Source organism: Alosa pseudoharengus, unplaced genomic scaffold, assembly GCF_046254945.1.
Source record: "Alosa pseudoharengus isolate Yale_2024_CS ecotype anadromous, Long Island Sound unplaced genomic scaffold, YU_APseudo_1.1 YU_APseudo_1.1_scf_7, whole genome shotgun sequence".
NCBI classification, from domain to species: domain Eukaryota; kingdom Metazoa; phylum Chordata; class Actinopteri; order Clupeiformes; family Clupeidae; genus Alosa; species Alosa pseudoharengus.
Window position 1 is genome coordinate 7,260,901 of NW_027468859.1, and position 17,070 is coordinate 7,277,970.

Sequence of the window (17,070 nt, forward strand, 5' to 3'; positions counted from 1 at the left end):
TAATTTATGTTTTTATTTTCTGATTTTAAATGGTAGAGATGGATTAGGCTAGATTAAGTCATAGGTGATTTTTGCGTTCATCTAGTGAAATATTACGTTATTCATCTGCACTCCATGGACTGTCTAAAGACATACATCGTCTCCTATTTTCATATTATTAAATGTAACAGACGATATTTTGAAAACGAGCTGCTATTCTACTTTTAAGAAGCATGGTACAGAGACTTCTTTACTTTATAATAAGTTCAGTGAGAGTCAGCTGAAGTCCCTTGGACTGGGCGCTGTAGCCCCGCTTCGACACTCCTGCCACTTCCGAGTCCTATTTCAAACTGGCAAGAGTGTTTAGAAGCGCGGCACCCTCGGCAAGAGAGGAGTCACTGACAAACGCTCTGGAGAAAAGTTTTGACTTGAACATTTTCCTACGGATCGCCTACCTTTTGTTAATCTAGAGCGTTGTGATGCGTATTCCCGTAGATCCCAGCGCAAGTCGGAGGTTCAGTCCCCCGTCTAGTAGCCTCCAGCCCGTGCCGGTGAAAATGAACGATGTGAACACCACTACCACCACGGGACAGCAAGACGCGACCGTGCCCAGGCTGCGCCCGCAAGAGAACCGTTCCATGGCCGAAATCATCGCAGATCACCCTGCCGAACTTGTTCGGACGGACAGTCCAAATTTCCTTTGTTCTGTTCTGCCTTCTCATTGGAGGTGCAACAAAACACTTCCCGTGGCGTTCAAGGTAAGTCGCCTTTTTTTCTAACCAGCTACCGATTATTTTAATGACATTGATTTCAATGACGTTGTATTAAGTGTTCAATATACATTATAATTCAAGCTATTATAAACACATTAATGCATTGGCCTACGACTTTTGTACCAGTAGTTGGTTAGCCTACTCTTCTGTTCTGTTCTTACCTGAAGTCGGCGGCGCTGAAGCGCTGTTTGAAACTGAAACTTGGAAGGTGCGCGCACCATGACTGTTATGCGTGCCTATTGTGTTCAATATGCCCTATCTCCATAACTTATTTACCTGTGCCAACTTTTAAATATTTTGAGAGGACGCTGCATTTGAAACTCCTCTCCACGGTATATAAAACGCTGTGGCTATAGGGACATTTTATTCTAAAAGCGGGTTAACGCCTAACACACTGTGTCTACATGTAATATTCAAAAAGCTGAATATAGCACAGAAGAGGTAAGGATAACTATCCCAGCGTACTAATGGCATGAATGTGTCGGTCTATCCTCCGAGATATAACTCATGACCTAATCAAAAGCTTTCCGTTGATCTGTCTTCCCTCGAGGATGTTGGTACACTGGCTACAGTTACCACGAACAGTGAAACTATCTGTATCTCTTAAATAACTTTATTAAATAGTTCATATACTATTTTCAATTATTAGGCTGCTTTGTCATGGATAATTTCGCCTCTGATGATATATGTATTTTTTTTAAATTAATTTTGAACAAATGTATGCACTGTTTTTAATATTTGCATTTCGAAGGTTAAGTATTACATTTACATTGCACATTTATCATTTTTTTTAAATCTGCTATTAGTTTGGCAGTAAATATATTAAGCATGGACTATGAATAAAAAAATACATCTAGATTTTCTAATAATGAGTTGCTGAGGTCCACACAGGATGATCTGACAAATGTTCTGTAATGCACCAAACAGCATAGTAATAACAACATAATAATTGACCCATTCACTGCCAGGTTGTTGCACTAGGGGAGGTAGCTGACGGGACCACGGTCACAGTGATGGCCGGCAACGACGAGAACTACTCGGCCGAGCTGAGGAACGCCTCTGGAGTTATGAAGAACCAGGTTGCCCGCTTCAACGACCTCCGTTTTGTGGGAAGGAGTGGAAGAGGTCAGTCCAATGCACCAAAAAATGTACAATGTACAAACAGGGTTTGACGCCATATTTGACATCAGCCCTTTCTCATCCCAACTGGCTCCATAAAGGCCCCAAATAGGTCTCAAAGTCTGTGAAGGCATTTTCTTCACAAAAACAAATTAGTAAGAACACCAATTAAAATATACCATTTGTCAGTGCAGTAGCCTAAACACATTAACAAAATAAAATCTGAGATAAATTATGTCAGAAAAGCAAGATTAAGAGGTAACTTAATTATAAATTAAATGGAAAAAAAGAAGACTGGAATAACCAGCCTGAGATGAGCTCACAGTTTGAGATTGACCACCAGTCCACTGTGTCATGTTGCATCATGCTCAAAGGCAACACTTCCGCTCAATGTGTCTCCAGCCCTGTCAATCTAACTAAATCCTGTTTATCATCTCTCATGACATTATCGTTCATCTATTGTTCAATCTGTATTGGTCAATCAGGATTTCCTTGCTGGTACATATTGTGTAAGAGATCACAAATTGCAACATAATATAACATAATATAAACAATTATGTTTGACCAACATGGAATTCAATGCCACGCTGGCCCCGCTCTTAAATCACTGCCCACACCAGTGAAGTTTAAACAAGTATGAAATGTGCTGCATTTTGGCTGTGTAGGACATCTGACTCATTGGTGCCTGTCCTGTGCTGTTGATTCAGATAGCGTTCACAGGAAGTGATGAAACAAGATGTCACAGCCTAGGTTGGAAAGCATAGTCAGCAACATCCTCACAAAATTGTGGCATGTCTAACTGGCTCAGTCTGTTTCAGTCAGCAATCAATCTATCACCCTGACTGGATCGTTGCATAGTTTCAGTCACAAAGTCTTGGTGTAAAATATTTGTGCCAGAGGTGTTTTAGGAGCCATGCTTGGCACACATTTTCTGTTGAAGAGGGTGCATGGAAAACCTAGTGTGGTGTTCAGCAGCACTTTTGATCTGTAAAACAAACTTTATTTCAGTACGTTGTAAGCGTTATTGGATTCATACTCTATATCTGCACTAGAACATGTCTGTGAATTTACCTCAGTGAAGTTGCATCAGACAGAAATGGTTACAAAGATGAATATATGAATGAAGCGTATAATCAAACATGGCACATGAACACAGCAAGATTCACAATTAAGCACAACAAAGTTCACTTTTCAGTCTAGAAGTGCTGCTGCATTCACGTGTCATGGGTCATGCAAGGAGACCATACGAGGTGCCATTTGTTTTTATGTACTGATGAAGGCATGGAGACGGCATAGGGAGCATTCCCTGAATTACTCCCTGTGTGTTTGCCCAGACGGCAGATCAGTTACGAGCCTGTCTCACTTACCACATCACAGGCACACAAACAGGGACAGTGCATGCAGAGGAACAGGTTCATTTTACTTGTCTAATGAGATAGAAGGAGGAGTAGTGGTGGTGGTGGTGGTGGTGGTTGTGAAGGTAGGGGTTACATCAGCGTGGACTAAAGGTTTCAAGGTGTAAAGGCAGAAAAACAACTAATCTGATAGAGAACAAAAAATGAGGAAACATGGATAAATGTTTTTCTCTGTTTCAAAATACTCTGTTTCATAAATAATCCCATGTACAGTAGTCGTGTGCACCAACACTGCTCACTGTGACACCAATCTATCTATCTATCTATCTATCTATCTATCTATCTATCTATCTATCTATCTATCTCTTTGAAGTAGATATATCCAAAGCAGTATGGTGGGTATAGTATAGCCTACACACTATGACATAGGATGGTTTCCCCCCACAGTACAAATTGACATTTAGCCATTGCAGTGTTCACATTAGCCTTGAGTTGACCTGTAATGCGAAAACAAATAGAGCGTGTGAACTTTGAAGACGTTTGTGCAACCCTCCCTTGAGCAGTTAAATGGGAAAAAAGGGGGCCCACAGATGAAATAGAACATAGGGCACGAAGCTGTTTCAGTTTCCTTTTGTCTATCTGAGAGCGTGTAGGCCTGTCTCTCCACAGGGGGAAGTGAGATGAGTGTAGGCGTAGTTTTTAGAAACGTATAGCCTGATATGAGTAAGGTGATAACGAAAGCTATTTCGAACAAGAGACCTCCTCAGAGGTTTCCGTTTGATAGGCCGACCCATGGGGAGTGGAGTGGGGGAGACCTCAACGCCACAGAGAAGCGGCCGGCGATGACAGAGTCCATGTTCTATCTGAGAGGTTGCAGATGTTGTTGATGTTGTGATGTGATGTTTTCTGTGACAAATATCCAAATGTTTTTGATATTGTGTTTTTTGTGTTTTTGTGGAGAATCCCGACATATTATGGAAATATATGACTAGGCCACAAACAAACAAAATAGTTGTTTGATAAATTAGGTATTTATAGCTTAAGATTAATTCAAAGTATTAAATGAAAGAGTATTTATGAATAGGCTTTTGAAAGGATAAGTAATTGGCACAGTACCAGGACAGAGATTGAAATCAAACCCCAATGTACTGTAGGCTGTTGTGTAAATGAGACTGGGGCAAATGAGGCCAATTTAACTTCTGAGTTTCAGTAAGATCATGTGGTAAGCACCTAACACTGATATCGGCTCAGTCAGTCACTAGTCAATTAAAGAGTATCCAACAGCTAACGAGAACCTTCAAATAAAGACACATTTGAGTGATAAGCTGTCTGTCTTTGGTAAAGCCCGACAGTGTGTGGCACGGAGGCTTACAGTAGAAACAGACTGCCAGCTGTTGCCATAGCATTCCTCCCACCACTTCCTGTCTCTATGAGTGGCCAATCACAGATGTGACCCGAGCCCCATCAGGCTCCCATATTAATCCCCTGCATTCCGGCGCAAAGCCTGAGGAGACAGCTTACAACCGTCTGGGATCGTCGTTAAGGAGCTGCAAATGGCCTGATGAACCAAAGTTATGACTTTAAACCACCGTGGTGCTGGCCTGGGCTGGGCTGGGTTGGGCTGAGCTGTGCAGATACCTGCTCCCCTTTACTGAGCTCATTCATTGAGTATTTCTAAAGAATTTTCCCTTGTATGGGAGGAATTGAGACAAGGACATAAATTAAATATATTGAATAAATGAATATTTTAGTAGAGGATAGCACAACAAAAACAACAACACATTACATTTATATAGTGCTTTATCTGGATACCCAAACTGGTTTACAATGAAAGTTAGACATGTGAAAGACAGGCCCTTAAGTGTGGAAGTTAGTTGTAGGGTCACACACTAACCCTGTGTGCCATTTGCTAAAAAGTTGTGTATAGATGATTGATTTGTGTGTATGTGTCTGTGTGTGCATGTGTGCGTGTGTGTTTGTGCGTCTCTTCTTTTGCATGTGTGTGTGTCCACAGGCAAGAGCTTCACCCTGACAATTACAGTATTCACCAACCCGCCACAAGTAGCGACTTACCACCGAGCCATCAAAGTCACTGTGGACGGCCCGCGAGAGCCAAGACGTGAGTAACTAATTCTGAACTCATCATATAATCAGACCGCAGGGCTCTGGTCAGTTCGGCAATAGCTTCGGGTCAGTGCGGTAACGGCGTTGTCATTTCAGTCGGATCATGGTATGGGTTTATGGGCAGAGACGTTGTAGAGGGTTGTTGTAGAGCGGCCAGCGATGCTGTGACGTAGTTAGGCCACAGACCTCAACTGGTTGTTCTGTAAAGTCACTGAGGTGACGAGATTTAAAGAGCTTTTTTTAGCATACGTAGGTTTATCTGACTCTTTGAAATACACTGGTGAAGCAACAATGAGACATTGCCTGAGAATTTGCTGGCTGTTAAATATCTGTGTGTGTGTGTGTCTATGTGTGTGTGTGTGTGTGTGTGTGTGTGTGTGTGTGTGTGTGTGTGTGTGTGTGTGTGTGTGTTGTTTGTGTTGTTGCTATATGCAGTATAAATATTTGCATGTGGTTTGTTGTCTTAAACTCGTAAGAATGGCTCCTGGAAAATATTTTGCGAACCCTCCGACATGAAGTAGCAGTCTGTGCTCATCTATCGAACATCTGGATGGCTTTGACAGCAGACGCGGCCCTGTTGTTCTAGATTAACTTAACTAGAGGTCCCATACTGGAGCAGTTTCTTCAGAGGCTCCAAATGGGTAGCATTGTGCTAGCATCAGCCTCTTTTAATGGCTCGTATAAAACACTCGGAGGACAAGAGGGTGGGGGGAAGCCTTCTCCCTCGCCATATCCGTCAGTGCCAACTGGTCTGGCAAGCAGCTGTTTGACTTTTATTCATAAAAATATATTCCCGTTTTTGGCACAGAAATCAACCCTATCACATCACTAACAAGCTTATTTTCTGTCTCTCTCTTTCCCTCTCACTCTCTCTCTCTCTCTCTCTCACTCTCTCTCTCTCTCTCTCACTCTCTCTCTCTCTAAAGTTGCCTTTCAATGAACACACTCACACACACATATGGCTGTGATACGGAGACACTTTGACACAATGGGCCCTTTGGTTTATTGTATTCAAATGCCCCCTAGCAGTGACGGCTCCACCGTCTTTGATCTGAGCTTGACTTCCTGTGTTTCCGCCCCAAGTTGAAGCGTGGGTTGGGAATGACTAACAGACAGATACCTTCCATGCAGCTCAGTCATAGTAATAGCAAACAGGAGTTTTGGGGGGATTTTTTTTATGCTGTTGGCGCCATATTGTTTTGTACTGGGCAGACTGTTCATGTTCACAAGAGCTATGCCAGTCTCCAAGCCTGACATAACCAGAAGCAGCCACTTGTGTTTTACTGTGCGCTTTGTGTGATATTAGAGTTCGGGAGCTGTAGCTTTGCTTGGTTAGGCAGCCAGTCTCCTCCATTTCCTGATTGGAAATTTTCAGGGTTATTGCCATCATTCATCAATGCACTTGCAGATATAGGGAGACGTGTAGAACCATCAGCAGACATTACCTCTTTCGCGAGGGCACAGCTTGAGTATGTGTGAAGGGAACTTGGAGTAGAGTAGCATTCGCTTTGTGGCAATGAGAGAGAACAGAAAAAGAAAAGAAAAAACTCTGGACGTGAGAATATGTCTGTCGGTACCTGCAGGACTAGTGTTAATGATGATCATTTTCACATTTTCACACACGCGCACACACACACACACACACACACACACACACACACACACACACACACACACACACACACGCACACAGTCATACTTTTAAAATCGCACATCTAAGAGGACATTGAGCTAGCAAAACACAGGAACCCCTTTAAATAATGTCACATGTCCGGCTTAGGAGAGAGCTTGCTGGAATGTGCCGATATTATCTGGCCACGCTTCATTAACAAATCCTGGTCATTAAACTGCCATTTGGTGTTAATGACGCTAATTAAGGAGGAGGCCCTCCGACATACATATACAACCCAGGGTGGGGGAATATTGTCAAGTTAAACACTATGGTTGTGAAAAACACCAACCATCATTTTCCTATCTGTCCCTCCAGCTAAGCTAAGCATGCACTAATAGCACAACTAACACATTGACAGGGTCACAGCTAACACAGTAATAGGGTCAGTTTCCTGAATTGTCCTGTTTATGAATGTATGTATGTGTGTGTGTGTGTGTGTGTGTGTGTGTGTGTGTGTGTGTATGACACGCTATGGTTTGTTCTTTGAATACTGGATTTCTGGCAATTTCTCTCAGTCGGTCTGGGGCACAGACTCAGTCGGTCTCTCTCTCTCTCTCTCTCTCTCTCTCTCTCTCTCTCTCTCTCTCTCTCTGGGTGCTGGCCGGCAAGTGGAGCGACCAGCGCAGGAAGTGTGTTATTAATGTTTGTGTATTTAATAGCTCCTGATGGTTGCCATATGAATCGGAGAGGACACAAGTGGCCCCACGCGCGTCCACCAAACATGTTCGCTATTTCTAAATAATGAAGAAGAGAAGTGTGGGAGGAGTGGGGGTGTTGGGGGGGGGGGGGGTGACAAAGGAGGTGTTGAAATTCGGGTGCTGGGAGTAAGCGAAACATCTGCAGGCAAGTGACCCGAAAGTGGTGACAGTTTTTATACATGGCCTGGTCCACACACTGTTCTCCCTCTCCTCTCAGCCGATTGGATTTCTTCTGTTTTCATTTATTTATTTATTTATTTATTTATTTATTTATTTATTTATTGGTAATGTTTCCTGAATGTTCCTGTATGTTACGGTTATGTTGCATGTGTTACAGCCAGAGGGAGAGGCCGTTGTATGGTTTTGTTTTGAGTTTCTTTCTCCCTTTTTCCTCTCGGCAAGTCCTTTCATTTCTGTGATTAGCGATGAGGTCAGCTCCTGTGGTTTGCATTGTGCTTAATGAGATGACAGCTTTGCCTAACCCTGCGGTTTGCCACTGTGTGTGTGCATACATGCAGCGTGCATGTGTATGCCTGTGTGAGCATGTGTGTGCCTGTCTGAATGCCTCTGTGTGTGTGTGTGTGTCTGTGTGATTGTGATGTTATTGTGTGTGTGTATGTGCATGTATGCACAGGTGTGAACATAGCCGGCCATGTGTGTGTGTGTGTATGTGTTTGTGTGTGTGTCGACATGGCCATATGTGTGTGTGTGTGTGTAGGTGGGTGGGTGTGTCTGTTTGTGTGTGTGTGGACATGACCGTGTGTATGTATGTGTGTGTGTGTGTGTGTGTGTGTGTGTGTGTGTGGCCAGTTACCCATGGCACTCTTTTTTTTTTTTTTTTTGCGGCGCAGACCCTAATAACGCTCATTAAAAGTCATTTGGGCTAATAGACCGGGCGGGGTCAGCTGAACCAACACACTTGTGCAGTGACGGCGGGTGATTAGGCGTTCAATGCAGGACTGTCATCCGCCACTTCACTATTTATTCACTCACTCAATGGTTCAATTGGCGCAGACAAATCTCACGTTGCACAAGGCGCACTCAGAGCGGATCTGTGGAAAATCAACAGCGAAAAAGGGAAAGAAAGGAGGGGGGGGAGCACAACTTCAACCCGAGGCCAGACTTAATTCGTGGATGTTGTTGTTAACTTTAACAGTTTTTTCTATTCATGTCATTGCGGTGATTTCTGCGCTAATAGATGTTGATTTAAAGGCATAGTTTTGCTGTTTGCTTCTGTGCTGCAGCATGTGAGGAGACAATTGACATACGCTTTTGTGTCAGTTTCAGCAGAGAGTTTGGAATGGATGCCAATCAGGTTTTTTTTTTTTTTTTTTTTTTTTCTCTGGCACTCACCATGATTTCTGTTTCTATCACGTCACAAAGCACAGTTGCATAAGTGCTCTCGGGGAACCAAAAAGAAAAGAGAGCCAGGAAAGACAGCGATTTAAATTTTAATTCTGACCCGTTTATCAAAAATGAAAAAAAAGCTAAATATTCAGCTTTTCCAAACCCTACGAAAACTGAGGTGCCTTTGGTTCCTACACACTCACACAAACACTCTTTGCCCTTTCAATATGATATGTAGTATATATATATAAATAAGCAGAAAGAAATGCAGAAACGTTCCAGAATAACCCACGGGCCAATCAGTGGAGCCGCTCGGTCGCTCAGGGTTCCGTGAAGGAAGGCCTCCTGGTGCCAGGAATAAAAAGCAGCAGCCGTCGCCGCCGCCACAGGGCACGGAGGCAGCCAAGAGCAGCCCCGTCTGGCCCAAATCTGGCCCGCATCAGGCTCAGGTCCCGGTTCTGGTTCTGAATGAGCAGCTATGTGTGGGGTGGCTGGCGGGCTTTGCGCGTTTGGATCCCGAGCCTGATCCATGGCCTTACTTCCATGCTGGGACAGCCCCGGGAAAAAAACACACCGCGCTGCCAGTGAGACGGCTTCGACACGATCAGGGAGGTGACGAAGAAGTGTGTCTGTGGTCTCAGAAAAGGGCCTGTATTGTGTGTGTGTGTGTGAGGGTGTGTGTGAGGGTGTGTATATGAGAGAGAGAGGAAGTGAGAGAGAGTGTGTGTGTGTGAGAGAGAGAGAGAGAGAGAGAGTGAGAGAGTGTGTGTATGTCTGTGTGTGTGTGTGTGTGTGTGTGTGTGTGTGTGTGTGTGTGTGTGTGTGTGTGAGAGAGAGAGAGAGAGAGAGAGAAAGAGAGAGTGTGTGTGTGTGTGTGTGTATGAGAGAGAGAGAGAGAGAGAGAGTGTGTGTGTGTGTGTGTGTGTGTGTGTGAGAGAGAGAGAGAGAGAGAGAGGGAGAGAGAGAGAGAGAGTGTGTGTACGCTTTCCCGGCCTGGCTAGCTTCCTAAACACTGAAACGCACAGACCACACAGATGCCTGGCAGCCCTCCACAGTACTCTGGCTCTCATTCCCGCTGCTCTGTCTCTCTCTCTCTCTCTCTCTCTCTCTCTCTCTCTCTCACTCGCTCGCTCGCTCTCTCCCTCCCTCTCTGTATCTTTCTCTCACTCGCTCCATCTCTTTCCCTTCCCCACTTTCCGGCTCCTTCTCTCCACTTACACTGGCTTCTGATGAAGAAGGCCATCTGGCTGTCACCCATGTCTTTTTCTCGCGCTCAGTTTGTCACTCAATATCACCTTTTTAACTCTTCCCTGCACTGCAGGAGAGCCAGTTTCACTTTAAAAAAAAGCTTTATTGGCATGACAAATGCTCCTATTTGTATTGCACAAGTAGACAGTTATGGAGTAATGAATATTTCTATAAAATGTGTGTGTGTGTGTGTGTGTGTGTGTGTGTGTGTGTGTGTGTGTGTGTGTGTGTGTGTGTGTTTATGTGTGTGTGTGGATGGGGGGGGCATATGTGTATTGTGTGTGTAAGGGGATAAGGTCGGTGTGTAGAGATGTGTGTTTGTCTGTATGCATAGGATTTTCTATGACTCATATCACCCATCATAAACAAAGTGAGTTCCTCAGAACCCTTATCCTTGAAGCGTGTTTAAGACACTTTAAATGGAGAGCTAACAAGTAAACAAAAGAAAACCTGATACTGTGAGAGCACTTGTTGCTAAACAGGGATGAGAAGGAATAAAGAAGTCAAAAGTGAGAAGAAGAGTGTTTTTTGCCAGTTGAGTTAAAAGAGTTAAAAGAGCTGGTGTGTATGTGAATAATCCATCAAGCCTGATTTCGTATCACCTCTGGCAGCAAAGAGACTCCAGACACGAGATGTTATCTCAAGGCAGCTGTCATTACATTAATTACATCAGTTTAATTAGAGAGCAACACCCTGCTTTCTCAGCCGTCTAGTCATGGCTAGGATTGCTTTAGGTCTATGTGGTAACGACTTAAGATGCTATCTCTCACTTAGCCGTAATGACTTAGTTCTTCCTAGTCATGATTGGGCTCCTATCTGCTTATCCTATCCGGTACTGCTACTGGTAATGACTGATTCAGATCCTTTTTGGGCCTTCCTAACATCTGGTGCAAATGTCCAAGGCGCTTCCGCCCTGTAAGAAGCATGAGCGGGAAGTGGAGGCTAATCGAAAACAAAATTCAGCAACGATGGGACATCAACACTGATGGGAATTTTTTTAGGGAGTGGAGAGATTTTAGGGGGGGGGGTTCTTTCCCCTCCAGTTGTGATATCAGCTAGTTTTCTGACCCATGTAAATACCTCGACTCGAGTCATCCGGCGCACGTGGTATAGTGCGCTGTGCTGAATGGTACATTCCAATAAAACAGCTGAGGCATCGGGTCTTTGGCACCAGATGTTGTCTGTGGGTCTGACTAGTTGAGGAAAAAAAGAAGCATCATGTGTTAGTTTAACCCAAAGGCTCTATGATTCATTAGGGGCATTTTTCCACCTTGGGCAGGGGTATCACCTAACACTGGTAAAAAATGTATCTTCAAAAGTGTATTATTGGCTTACTGAATACAGTAATTTCCTGTGTATTAGCCGCATTGTTTATAAGCCACAGGACAGTGTTTTATGCAAGTTAAGAAAACAAAACCATATTGATACTATATTAACTGCCCCGTGTATTAACCTCATAGCTGAAGAAATTTTGCAAAATCAATGTATAAGCCGCGGCTAATAGTTGGGAAATTACGGTACACTGCGTTTAAGCTCTCCTTTGGTATTTCATACTACACTATTGTTTCTTTGTGGCTTTATTGGTCTCTAATTTTTATTGGTGTCCTGTCTCAGTGTTGAGTTGAGTTATCAAGTTGCTGTCTCGAAATGACCTACATGCAGTTGAACAGTTTCCTCTCCTCGCTGACTGTGTTTGTCTACAGCCCCTGAGGCCAGAGAATAGCCCTGGAGTATTTACTCTGAGGTATTTGTGCTCCCCTAATTTACTGTTGATCTGGATCCACAGTCTCCCAGCAAAAACTGCATCTCTTTTCATATATCCAGGAAACAGTTACGGAGTAACAGAGAAGCTCTTTGTTAGTGTAAACTTGTGTTTTTTTCCTAACCTGCATCGCTGGCACAGTGAAGTGTTTTTGTTAAATATTATTGAGTACTACGTGGGTCGGGTGTCCTGGGTTGAAACACCACTGGAGCATAACACAAATAATGATATACACATCACACATCATATCAAATTATATTTCATACAGTTTATGAAGTGTTTGATTGAGCAAGTGCTCGTTATTGTAGTAGTTATGTAGTATCAGATGTAGACTGGAAAGGGAAACTAGGTAATTGGGCAACAGTAAACATCATGCACAGTTATAGTCAGAGCTATAGCAGAGCTTTCTCTTTTCTCTCTCTCTCTCTCTCTCTCTCTTTCTGTGCTTTCAGTGTGTGTGTGTGTATGTGTGTGCGTGTCTCTCTGTGTGTGAGTGTGTGTATATGTGCATTAACGAAGCACCTCTGTTCCCACGCACGGTGCCCTCTTCCTGCCCCCCCCCCTCCCCCCCATGCCCTCCTGACGTGCCAGTTGTGTGTCTTTGTTGTTCTTAAGCAGACTCAGGTTTGTGGGGACTCTGGAAGGTAGCCCGCCGAGCGGAGCGGAGCGGAGCAGAGTGGAGCGTACGGTGTGCTGGACGGCGCTCTGGGCCAGCTGGCGGGCGGCCAGGTTCAGTGGGCGTTTGTGTGCCTGCACTGCGCTGTTTGATATTGACTTTATGGCCCTTTGAGGGGAGCAGGAGTGAGGGAACCAGACAGGCAGACAGACAGACAGACAGACAAACAGACAGACAGGCAGACAGACAGGCAGACAGACAAGACTAACAGAGCAGAGCTCTCTCTCTATCTCCCTCTCCCTCTTCCTGATTCTCTTATTTCTTGTCCTTTCTAGTCTTTCCCTCTCTCCTTCCCTCTCTCTCATTCATTCACAGTCCCTTCTGTCTCTCTCTCTACCTACTATCTCTTCTCTCTCTTGTCCTCTCTCTCTCTCTCTTTCTTGCTCCCTCATGCTTCTATCACTTTCCCTCCTTCCCCATCTCCTCCCTCTCTCTCTCTGTCTGTCTATCCCTTCTTCTCTCTTGTTCTCTGTCTGTCAGCGCTGAAAAGGACTTAGTGCACCTGTGGGACTTTAAATAGCCAATTTGTAAGGCCAGTGTGTTGAGCATTTTATGTGTGTGCGTGTGTGTGTGTGTGTGTGTGTGTACGCCTGCTAGTTTCTCTCTTTCTCTCTGTGTGTGTGTGTGTGTGTGTGTGTGTGTGTGTGTGTGCGTGGCGTGGCGTGGCGTGCGTGCGTGGTGTGCGCGCGCGTGTGTGTGTGTGTGTGTCTGTGTCTGTGTGTCTGTGTGTGTAAGAGAAAGAGAGAGAGTGAGAAAGTTAGTGTGTGTGTAATGTGCTTCTATATGAGACTTTGTATCTATGAGTAAGTGTGTGTGTGTGTGTGTGTGTGTGTGTGTGTGTGTGTGCGCACGGTATGCTCTAGGGTCATGGCATGTTTACAGTAGAAGGGGTGCCTTTTTCATACTCACGAGAGAGGATGAATAAAAAGAAACCCTGTGTGAAGGCCATGCTGTATGATCTTTAAATACACCCAGAGTCTCTCTCACTCACACACTCACACACACATACACACACACACACACACACACACACACACACACACACACACACACACACGCATATCCCACTAAGGGCTGTCCTCTGCCAAGTGCACTATGTGAACTTTTCTGGGGGTGAGAGAAGAAAGGCCCTGGTGGTTGGGTAGTCATGCAGTGACAGTCCCGTCTGCTGGTCAGAGGCAGGCATTGTCAGTTAGCCACAGGCAGTCATTTGTGGCCTTTGGAGTGCCAGTATTGTTGTGGTTGTGGTTGTGACTGACATGGTGGCATTATGATGACGGCTGTGTGGTTGTTTTGTTCCTCTCTCGGCCCTCCCTCTCCATCCCCACCACGCCAGGCATAGATACATACATACTCCTTACCTTTTAGGTGAGACTCACCTTTTTAATATCAAAATAGGGCACTTAGGATAAGATCCCAAACCGACTGTCCCTCTGATTAGGTCTTACCCTTGCACTCCCAGCTCACTCTCAATTTCCGAGGGACGCAACCAGTGGTGAAATTAAACTTTTCATTCTTCATTAGGTTCTTATCAAATCCTTTACGGAGGTACAGAAGGTACAGAAAATACATTGTTCTTGGACATTTTAAATGCAGTTTGTTTACTCAATGGCACAGAAAATACACATCCATGTTGTTTTACTATTGTACTACTAATACTATTCCCATCAGGGCAGCCACTGGTTGTATAGAAACGGGTGCCAATTATCCTCCTCTGTTTGTCATTGTATAAACCATTTGCTATTTGTAGCCTTTATTTGACAGGACACTGAGGGCCAGATGTAGCCTACGTACATTTGCGAACGTAGCGTTATCAGCATCATGGACACACCGCAGATTGCGAACGCTGTCAGACCCAAGTTTCCGTCGTATTTATCAATCGTTCAATCCTTAGTGTAAACTGCGCCTTTCTCTGCCTTTCTCCGCTCATAAACGCAATTTACGAACGTCCACAACTGAATGGCAGCGCCTACATACAAGCACCGTTGAATGAAGTTAAAGGAACCGTATGTAAGAAATGTATTTCAATTAATCATAAAATGGCCCTAATCATGTTAATTTCAAATACTTATATGACTGACAACAGTAGTCCGGCCAGGATATTGTCATTTAAAAAGTGAAGTTGCAGCCCTCAACTGATGTTGATGTTGTGTTTTGTCATGTCATTCTGTGTTTTGGCCTGATGCGCCACCCTCCACCTATCTACTAATCACGAAGTCAGTAGTGTTTCGGCATCCGGGTTGGCAACCTCGAGTCAGGGGGGAGGGGGAGGGGATACACCTCTCTACAGTAATTTGAAAGTGATTGCAGTACCAGTTTTGGCCACAATATGGTTTCTTTAACTGATGACAACATTAAAAAGAATCAAACGTTTAGCGATCATGAAATAATGATACATGATAAGATAAAGATAAAGATCAGTAGTTCTACTCAAACTACGTGTGCACGTAGGCTATGGAAGATTGGTCAAATCTAACAAGTAGGAAAGTTTAAGTGAATGACGTGAAAGTGAAAGTAAGACATTTAAAAGGCCAACGAAAGTTAAGGTTGTTTTTGGTAGTACAAATACTTTCACCACAAAAACTGGTGCTCTAAATAGCAATTCTGTTGTCTTTGAAAGGTTCTCTTATTGACGCATTGAACTGCAATTTGGATTAACACCTGCTTTTACAAGGCGGAAGTATTTAGGCACAGAATAGACGGGCGCTTTCAGGAGCAGTCTTTGTACATACCGCGGAATACATAATTAGGCGCTCTTTACTCTTCCCCTCCCATCTTTTTACGCTAAACTCCCACTTTCCCCTGGATCCTCCCATGAATGCATATGCATGACATGACAAACGCAATCTGACACTTTCAGCTCCCGCGACATGCAGTTTGCGCTTTTACATCATTGCGGCCTGTTTGTACATACCTCGCAATGATTTTACATGCACATTGCGAAACAAATACGCCTGAAGTGGGCGCAAAAACGTTAGTACATCTGGCCCTGAGTCCTTAAAAGTAAAGATTATCCCCACATGCACACTGGTGTAATTATGAAATGTTTAATTAGAGCAAACAACTGATTCTTTAGGTTCACTCTCTGACTTCACATGATGCCCACGACTGAAATAAGTCATCACTTCAGCTGTGTTCAATTGGTTTCGATTATAAAATAAAATAAAATAAAATAAAATACATTAAAATAAAATACATTAAATAAAACCCATGACAATTATTCCAACAACCGGAGAAAAACACGTACTGAGCCCACTTGTTGGAGGGACACCAATGCCAACACTGCACTACTGCCTCCCCATGCCCACCTTTCTCACCACTTACCTGTTTGCATCCCGGGCAGGGCACAGGCAGAAGCTGGACGACTCGCCCAAAGCCGGCCTCTTCTCGGACCGACTCGGCGACTTTGAGCGCGTCCGGCAGGCCACCATGAGGGTCGGCGTGCCGACACAAGGGCCACGGCCTTCCCTCAACGCCGGCCCCAACTCCTTCTCTCCGCAGGGCCAAGGTCAGATATCAGGTAGGACTACGCAAGGCTCCAAAACACATCCTTTAAACCAAAACACAAACCAAACCAACAGCAGAAGCTGTTACTTTGGCATTTCACAGGGTCCATCAGCAAATTGTTTGGATTGATATTATATTCATATAATGCAATATATATTTTATCTACTTGCATTTATTGTTTTTATTGGTTCTGGTTTGAAGCTAGAGCACTTCAAACCAGAACCTGTGTCAAAAACATTGGTGTAACAATGGATGGAGATCTTAGTTTCAATGAGCACATCAAAAGAATAACTAAATCAGCATTTTGGCACCTTAGAAATAATATAGCCAAGATCAGAGATTTTGTGTCTAAGCATATCCTGCAGGGTTGATTATAGCAATGCTCTCCGCACTGGCCTCCCCCAAAAGTCCATCAGACTGCTCCAACTAATACAAAACGCAGCAGCCAGAATCTTAACCAGAACCAGAACAAAGAAAAGAGATCACATCACCCCAATCTTCAGGTCCTTGCACTGGATCCCAGTTAGGTTAAGAATTGAATTCAAAGTGCTACTCATTGTCTATAAGACACTAAACAGCCTGGGCCCAAAATAGATTGCAGACATGTTTACACAATATAAACCTACTACTAGGTCTACTTACTACTACCTACTACTTATATCTACTGACGCTGGTCTGCTGGTAGTGCCCAGGGTCAAAACTAGACAGGGTGAAATGGCATTTAGCCACTATGGTGCCCACTGCTGGAACCAACTCCCTATGGAGATCAGATCTGTTCCAACAGTTGCTGGTTTTAAAAATAAATTGATT

General features: G+C 44.0%; 1 protein-coding gene across 1 annotated transcript in view; it reads left to right on the plus strand.

Annotated features, from left to right (window-relative positions):
- Positions 1–324: 324 nt before the first annotated feature.
- The window catches only part of LOC143109791 (runt-related transcription factor 2-like), a 25,194-nt gene continuing 8,448 nt past the window's right edge, over positions 325–17,070 (plus strand). Inside the window, exons 1-4 of the mRNA XM_076272591.1 lie at positions 325–737; positions 1,721–1,877; positions 5,241–5,345; positions 16,097–16,273. Coding sequence (XP_076128706.1) covers positions 459–737; positions 1,721–1,877; positions 5,241–5,345; positions 16,097–16,273 — 718 coding nt within the window. The 5' untranslated portion in view covers positions 325–458. The remainder of the gene's footprint in view (positions 738–1,720; positions 1,878–5,240; positions 5,346–16,096; positions 16,274–17,070) is intronic.